Here is an 8,732-nt window from a genome sequence, read left to right as displayed (position 1 = left end):
TACCATTGGATCCACCAAACACAATTGGTTGGTACTCAAGAATATCTTTCGATATCTCCAAGGCATCAAACATCTTGTCCTGATTTTTCAGTTTCACAGAAACGTGAACACCAATATCATTGGATACATCGATCAGATCCCCACTATGTCAGATCGTAGACAAGCTTAGTGTTCCTACTAGGTGTGATAGCCCCCTCATGAAGAGTCTTCGAAACAGACCTCATGGCTACATCCATCAACCATTATCTCAACGATAATGTTTCTTGTGTTGTCCGGATGCAAACAGGTTACATAATAAGCAATATCACTATATTGCATATCTTGCAAGTCAAATCATGCGATTGATTTGTTCATCGGGTATCTACCAATTTCTATGTTCCAGAAATGTGTTCATAGAATTGGTAGGTGACGGCTTCGAATTCTGCAAGAATCAAGGGGAGTATCTTCCTGAATTGTTCTTGTTCAATGCATCATATTATACTCTTTTTCCCTTCATGAGTTTACTTTACAGGTTCTCGTGAAGGTTTTTAATGAGGTAATATCAACATGAGATCATATGTCATACTTTCAGTTTTCCCCACCGGGGTTTTTAGGAAAGTATATACGACATATTTATTGTCCTCTAAAACTCTATGGTTTTCTCGTATTGAATTAAAAGAGACAATAACCATTATATGTTGCATCATTTTCTCCTTATTTTCCTCGCTGGGTTTGAAGAAGTTTTAGCAACATATCAAACATCTATCTCCTCACATTTTTCCCACGAGGTTTTTCAAGGAGACTTACTTAAGTTGATGATGATGAACATTCTCAAAGACAAACCAACTCGGAGGAGTTTTTATGAAGACGATAAAACTACATAGACAAGTGTAGATTAGGGGGAGTGTTAAGACTTAATTAACACAAGTTAATTAAGGATTAAATCTCCACTTATCCTGACCGTCATATAAATAGACGCGACTTTTGTAAGCGTCGTGTCCCTCCGGATGCGTCTCTTCGGAGACTATAAATATGTAACTTGTCATCATCAATAGACAGTTTTCAATACTATCAATTGTCTCTCGTTTTCTTTCAACAATCTCTACACTGTTTTTTTCGTTGAGTGCTCTGCACTTAAACAATTGCATTATCCAAATAATATGTTTGAACTATAGTATTTATCTTCATTTGTGCAGGATACATTTTTTGGTGGATTTTATTTAACTACATTTTTGTGGAGGATACATTTAATCATAATTTTGCACCATATGTGGAAGCCATTTTTTACATCATATTGAAAGCCTGTTTGATTCCCTTCTTGCTCTGCACAGAAAATCCAACAGATGCATCACATCTCCCATGTTTTACCAATACCATACCAAGGTACATTCATGAGCCAACATCACAAGTTCCCAGCAAATGTACCACCAAATCAGCAAATGTACCGCCTAATTAAGCAGCAAGCCAACAAAACACACGACTCCCATGAACTTGTCAATGGGCCGATTCAACAATAGAACATCACGTCCTTGACGTTATCCCTGATCCTGGGGAGGCGACGGTATGTCCCAGGAGGACCAGCAGCTCCTGCGCCGGTGGCAGCTGACTCCCGGGTGCCACCGCTGACGATCGAGGCGCTGTCCGAGCCCTCCGATGGCTCGTCGTAATACCGTGCGCGGAACGCAGCCAGGTGAGCGTAGTAGGCAGGAGGAACTGTGAAGAAAGGACTCGAGCATTAGTACCACAGAAGATAATTGCATACCGCAGTTCTCTTTTTTACAAGAAAAATGTGAGATGAACTTGGAGAAGAAACTCACCAACAGAGACAGAGCGAGTACATCGAGCGTATCTGCATTTACAGGCAAAGATACCACATCGGAGTTAGTCTAGCTAGCAAAATAGGAGTCAAGATGGTAGATTAACCTGAATCAGAAAAAAAGAAGTGAAAGAGGGAGATGTGTCGAGCTTACGTGTAGCACAGGTTGTTGGTGAGCAGCTGCAGCCCATCGGCAGTGAAACGGTTTTCATCGAAGAGGACATGGTAGTGAGTTGGTCTGCTTGTGCCCTGAAAAAAACATGCAAAATGCTCACAGTCAGTCAATGCAACACAAAGTGTATGTCCCAACCGGCAGTGAAAGGAATGGGTGCCACCGTACCTGAATCCCGGCATGGCTACACAGGTAGAAATCAAACTCGGTGGGATGGCATATGTTGGTGTCGACCACGGTTCCTGGAAGCATCATCGAGAGAATGGGGACAATCGAACACAATGGCAAACGCAGATGCTATTAAACGCATGTGTTAATGTGTGTGTGAGGCACACTTACCAGGAAGGATGTTTCCACTTTTGTCGGTCTCTTTTCCGTGCACCTCAGGGAAGAGCCTTGTGTGATGCCTTTTCTGGACAACCACAAATGTCACAGGGGGCTGATAATCCTCCTGCAAAGATGCACAAGCCTTTGGCCATAAAAAAGGAACACTGTTAATACACCAAAATAGGATTAAAGCAGAATTAGACAGGCAAAGAACATGATGAATTAAAGGCATCACCTTCCTGATGGCATCCATTTCATACATCAGAACTTGGGCGAACTGCCCTTCACTCACACCGTCCCTACATAGAAAACAAAACGATTCAGCAAAAGGCGGCGCTGACAATGAACAATAACATCATAATTGGAGGTTGGAAGCACTTACCTGTAGAATATGATCCTGCTGGGTTTATGTTTGGTCTTCTGAAAGAATGACACTAGCAACTCCCTGCAGAAAATGTTGCGGATTTAGAACCCACCGCCATCCACTACTCTGAATTAACACAAAGGACTTACCGCATCATTCCACTGTGTACAGGGGTGCCCTTCTCAGGGTCTATGCCTGTGCAATAGAGATCTTGAATAATCTCCTGCCTGGGCGGTTGGGCAGAAACCACAGCTTTGTACTTTGTGATTTCAGGCCAGTCCATGGAGGCCACCACCTGCAGGCACTCATCAAAAGCATGCCAACTGCATCAGCACAATGACATCCAGATAATACAATGGAAGCTCATTTAAATTCACACACTATTAACCAAATTATCAAGTGAGCAATTGCTGTCAGAAGATGAACGGAACTCACGGCTGCAATTGACGGTGAGGAATCATCCCCTGCCGCCGGATGTGTTACATCAGCACCAAAAAAGATCGTCGGTTGATCGGTGACTAACGGTATTTGACGTGTAAGAGCTTGCTGAAGAGCTGTATTTCTCCCTCCGACCTAATAATTAAGAAAACACAATATAACTCTCCATTGAACACCTAAGCACAACAGAAAAAGGTGACTGCCAACAAACCCACCTTGACATTGACTTTAAGTGCAACATTTTCAAAATACTGCTTGTTTGCTCTTTCGACCTTGTCTGGCTTGAGACATTGAGATACTATACCAAGGTCAGTCTCGCACACCTTCTTAACTTTCCCTGCAGAGTTGCACAGATATATGGGTACCATGAGACAAGGTAACAGCAAGAGATAAAGGGCGATACTAAAGATGTGCGTGCCATAACTTAGGAAATGTGCATCACCTAAACTAGGTAAAAAAAAGAATGTGCATACCATAACATCGTTTCACAAAAAAACTGCATACCGTAATGGCCAGTAACATCCGGAAGAATCACAATAAGCAACTGGAGGTCACGGGCACTCTGGTGAGCATCCTTCAAAGCACCTTCTATGTTATTGGCAGACGCTGAGAGAATTTCTACCACTGGCATAGGATTGAAAACCTAAAGATTGAAAATAAATTGAGTGTGACGTGAATGATGATATGGGCGACTTGTATGTACAAATATGCGCTGAACATACCATCCCGATGGCGTTGCACATTTTGACTAAGTCGCCACAAAACCTTTTGACTCCATCAATGTGCAAACGTGAAAAGTTCAAGCAAGTCCATCTCTGAACATTCCCTCCATTTATCATTTTCTAAAATACAAACAGAAATCATACATCAGAAAGAGGGACATGTTTAAAAAAACATAAACTAGATTACCTAGGGAGAACTGGTTAACTTTCATGGATAGAAGGAATAAGCCCCCAAATTGTGTAGCTCACACTTCCAACCAAGTTTCTATTTAAATTCTCTAGACTGAAAAAAAAATACATAATCCAAGAATTTTCTGTTTGTGCGTCCATGTTATACTAAAAGACTACGACCACAATTCACAGTTGTGACAAGATTGTTATAGTCTTGTGGCATTATTAAAAATGAGCAGGTAACAGAATTTTTTTGTTCCAAGTCAGAAATGAATCACCTTGCCAATCATGTTCCACTGGCCAACACTTGGTGCACAAGCTTTGTCCTTTCCAGATTCATGATATTTGAGCTAAAACAGCATAAACAGTTGAAATTAACTAACAAAAACAGGGGGTAAAATATCAAAATGAGAACTAAATAGAATAGACACCATGGGGGGAGGTAGCACGCGAGCCTGCACATTGACCATTTTATCCGTAACATCAATTCCAAACTCCTGCGCCAGCTTATCAGCTGAATAGTTGTTGTGCTCCACCATCTATAGAATACATATTCATTAAAAAATGCTAATGAGGCAAATATAACGAACATGATCACATGGAAAAAAATGATGTAATAAGCACTTTCAAGTAATTTCAATCAATTAGTTTGGTTGTGTTAAAACCTACTGTCTGGACAAATACCTTAAGTATGCTGTTCTCCCTATCACGGGGGCGTTCGCACGTAGCTCTCAGTATGCCAGACACTTGTTTCTCGTTAAGCTTCCTGGTGAACCTCTGCCCTTCAATAATTTTGCATACCTACAATCATATTATATATCATTAGCAGACTTCCACATTTGGTGTTATGCACAAAATAAGAAAAAATTACCTCCATTGGCAAATATATAGGGCGAGAATCATTTCCAGACTGCAGACAAGGCCAAGAAGTGAACCTCAATCTATACTTGTATCGGCCCCAAAAGTATTGCACAACAGTCATTTGGTTGCCTTCATCCAGAGGAAAGCTAAAACAACAAACACCAGTAAATCATTTGGCACTAGAAGGGAAGGAGGGAAGGAGAGGAGATGGAAGAAGAGGAGGAACAATGTACTTGAGCTGAATCAGCGGAACAGAAGTAATCCCAGTTATCTTGTAGGCACTCCTTTTGCCCTCTTGATGAGTGGTTTCAACACGAATCCCGTGCAATGCTTTCCTAAGCTGGAAAGAACGAAACAATTCGGCTAGTAGTGATAAACATTTGTGTATGATACGTTCTTGGTTGATAAATGCAGTACCTTCAGACGGTCCCTGTCAGAAAGGGGGCGATTGGGGTCGGGATTCCTCAGATTCAGACACTCCTGAACAAATTGCATCACCGATATAGGTTTGTAAAATGGCGTTGATGATATATCTGCACAACAAGTACAAATGAATCATAAAAGTGATAACCCTGTGGAAAAGAACGTCTCAAATGAATCTGTGTTCACCTTAAAACTACACTGTAATAACATCAAATTTGTTCAGCAGTTGACTTGTGTTTAAATCACACACACATGCATACACTTTTCCTAATTGAACTCATGTGCTGCAAGTTTTCTCTCCCTGAACCTCACCACAAGCTATATATGCTTCTGTTCAGTAGTCGACTTGTGTTTAAATCACTCCCCTTAGTCTTTGCAAATTTGGATAACCCAGGTAAACAAGTGACATAATACAGACAGACATGGGTTGGGTAGTAGCTTTATGCAGAACTAAACACAATAAATGTGATATCCACTTGGGTAAGAGCTCGTGCTATACCAAAAATATAATTGCAGTGTGGCCTACGTGATTTTGTAACCATGAATTAAGAGAGGGGTTTTGAACTAATATGCACCTATATTCAGTGAGAGGCCCATCTGAGTGGGGCGCAAGCTTTGGTAATATCCTCTCCAGCACTCCAGCCCATCACCGATGTCACGTTGGCCAAATATTGTGGAGTAGAAGGATCGAGAAACGGTGACATAGCTGTAGAACAACAAGATCCATATATATATATGGTGATCACATTAAACAAAGTCAGCAGTAAAAACATAACAGAGAAGAGACGTTAACAATGATATCATACTTCAGAGAAGGTGACTCTCTCAACACAACGTCGAGCGCTTGTATTGTGTCCTGTGGAGAAGCACGTTGCTTCCCACTGAGGAACTGCTGCAGGTGGTACAAGTTTGCCCGCGCGGCGAACCGAATCGTGACCTTGTACTCACTTTTTTTTTCAAATGTAGAAGATAAAAAAAAGGCAGAGCAGAAAAGTGTGAATTAGCAGCTGCACTTGAGATACAAGTAGGCCTAGAACGCACACGAGACAGGAAAGTTAAGACATGCTTACGTTTCTCTTGGTGGTTTCCCCAGCTTGATGGAGAAATCCATCGCCTGGAATGGCAGCTCGCCTGCAGTGTACAGGCTCTTGCTGCCATCGTATGTGACCAGTAGGCCACCGAGAGACGACACGCGGTGCTTGCTTGTCAGCTCCGTCATTAGAACCCTGTTGATCCGTCTTGTCTTGGGCTCAGGAGTAATTGCAACCTGACAGTGAGATCATCCGATTGAATGAAAATAGGCAGATTAATTAGCATCATGTGAAAGAGAAGCTTGTAGTAGCATTCTATAATGTTATAGACACTAACATTAGCTAGCCTTGGTCAAAACAAAGGGAATAATCAAGACCGGACCCCACACGGCACAAGGCAAAGTCTGCAGCTATTACGCCTATGAACCAACAAGCTAGGGGCCAAGGCCTTTTTGCCTAAATCAGCAAGGGCAGACAAGCGCGTTATCTCGTCTGCGCCTCAGTTTTTCAGAAAGAAACCAGCTGTGGTGACAGCAAGGGCAGACAAGCCATTCGGGACGACGTCCTCCTCCAGAAACCAGAATGGAGCAAGCACACCACATGTGCTGCAGAACTTTTGCTAGAAATGGCAGCGTGTAAAAAGTAAAAACCTCAGAGGAAAAGAGAAACCAACGGAAACCGGGCGGAAAAAAGGGCCTCTGGAAACCAATTGGAAGCTGCGACTAAATGTACATCGCACTGTTGCAAAGCTAGCACGCCAAGGCCTAGCATCCGGCCGGCCTTCAAAAGATGTTACGCGGCCCCAAAGCACAAATGCCTAACAGCACAAAGCAAATGTGTGTAACCCATAAAGAAAAAACTAAAGAAAAATAATCTCCGGCTGAACATATCGAGAAACCACGCATACGCACTAGATCTGCGCGTCTTCGATGCAAAATAAATTTGACCACGTAGTCATCATATCCTAGCCCCTGACATCGTGTTTATCAGCAATGAAACTTATCTATGGAAACAACCATCAAGCAAAAGATCGATACGAGATCTTTCCAAATTAACCGAAAAGACGCGACACTAAAAATCCAGGGCTCGCGCATAATCACGTATGGAAGTCGCAATCGCAACCAGGGCCAGATCGCATCAAAACAAATGTAACAGAACCACTAGCCAGCATGCAATCTATGGTAGAGGAAGAACTTCTGGACGAAGAGAGGTAGGGTTGCTCACATCGTAGTGGCAGATGTCCTTGTCCGCGAAGCCGACGAGGAAGTGGTTCGCTCGCACGATCATCTTCCGCCCCTCCGTACCGAAACCCGGACGACCCGGTGGGGCCACCGACTTGCTCGACACCGGGGTGGCTGCCGGTGGCGCAGGCGCAGGCGCCTGGGATTCCGGTTGAGATCCGCCCGCGGCCGCGGGCTGAGCAGGGGGACGAAGAGCAGGGGCTCCCGCCGCGGCGGGTGCGGAGGAACGAGGAGCCGGGGGCGCCTCCACGGTCAGCCTGCCCACGTCCCTCGCGAGAGCGTCAGCAGGCGCCATCGTAGCCGAAGACGGAGGGGCGCGCGAAGAACTCGTAGAGGCCGTCGCGGGAACCGCAGGCGCGGCCGGACGCGGCGCGGCGGGGCGGAAGCCAGCCGGTCCGCCGGGACCTCGGCCTCTAGCGTCGACGCGCGCGGGTGGCGCTTGCTGATTGTACTCGCCCGCTCCTGGAGTTGGAGCACCAGGGCCGCGGCCTCCGCCATCGCCGCGACCGTAATCTCCTCCTCCAGCCTCGCCACGGCCGCCGGATCCGCGCCCTCGGCCATCTCCCCGTCCACCGGGGCGGCGCCCTGCGCCGTCGCCTCGCCCGCCTCGTCCACCACCGTACCCGACCCCCCTCGACGCCATGGGAGAGGGTTTTCTGGGGAGAGAAGGAGATGGCGATGTGAAAACTAAGCGTGTGCGCGGAGCGGGAGGGTCGGGCCACGTTTTAACAGGGAGGGTGTGCAGACGAGGGGGCGGGGGGAAGGTGCCCCTACTGACTGTTTCCCTAGCGACACTCGCTGAAACGTGGGCCGGCTGTGCTTCCTGTCCCACAGGTCAGTGGAATGGCAAGAGTTTTCCCGTATACGTAGCTCTGCCGATTTTTCGGCAGGAGAAACATCCCGTAAGTTGAACCATTGGCCACCGCCATTTTTTATTCCTACCTTGTATCACACATGGTTGTTAGGCTAATCATACCGGGGAGTAACTTAGACTAGTGTCTGCATGACACTAGTCTTTGTTACTATTTTCATAGTGCAAAGTAATATAAAAGTAGTATCATAAATGATTGCATTTATTACATTATAGACTCATTTTACTTTGGGTTGCGCTATGTTACAGTAACATATTATGTTACTCCAAACACCTCTCTCCTCATTAACTCTATACCATATAAGCAAATTTGTCT

The 8,732-nt window shown here is 44.9% G+C and overlaps 1 protein-coding gene across 1 annotated transcript; it reads right to left on the bottom strand.

Moving 5' to 3' along the window:
• Positions 1-1,271: 1,271 nt before the first annotated feature.
• On the bottom strand, positions 1,272-7,855 carry LOC119353800 (protein argonaute 14-like). The gene is made up of 22 exons (XM_037620481.1): positions 7,529-7,855; positions 6,344-6,540; positions 6,080-6,220; positions 5,849-5,979; positions 5,268-5,383; positions 5,084-5,190; positions 4,861-4,996; positions 4,674-4,790; positions 4,421-4,528; positions 4,268-4,339; positions 3,819-3,938; positions 3,601-3,739; positions 3,312-3,433; positions 3,094-3,231; positions 2,808-2,953; positions 2,677-2,739; positions 2,530-2,593; positions 2,307-2,436; positions 2,136-2,209; positions 1,950-2,044; positions 1,797-1,828; positions 1,272-1,692 (listed from the first exon to the last, which is right to left on the bottom strand). Exons 1-22 carry the CDS (start codon positions 7,838-7,840, stop codon positions 1,487-1,489), a joined length of 2,766 nt encoding a protein of 921 aa, XP_037476378.1. The 5' UTR covers positions 7,841-7,855; the 3' UTR covers positions 1,272-1,486.
• Between the last annotated feature and the right edge of the window lie 877 nt (positions 7,856-8,732).

This window comes from Triticum dicoccoides, chromosome 2A (genome assembly GCF_002162155.2).
Source record: "Triticum dicoccoides isolate Atlit2015 ecotype Zavitan chromosome 2A, WEW_v2.0, whole genome shotgun sequence".
NCBI classification, from domain to species: Eukaryota; Viridiplantae; Streptophyta; class Magnoliopsida; order Poales; family Poaceae; genus Triticum; species Triticum dicoccoides.
This window is presented reverse-complemented; position numbering and strand designations above follow the sequence as displayed.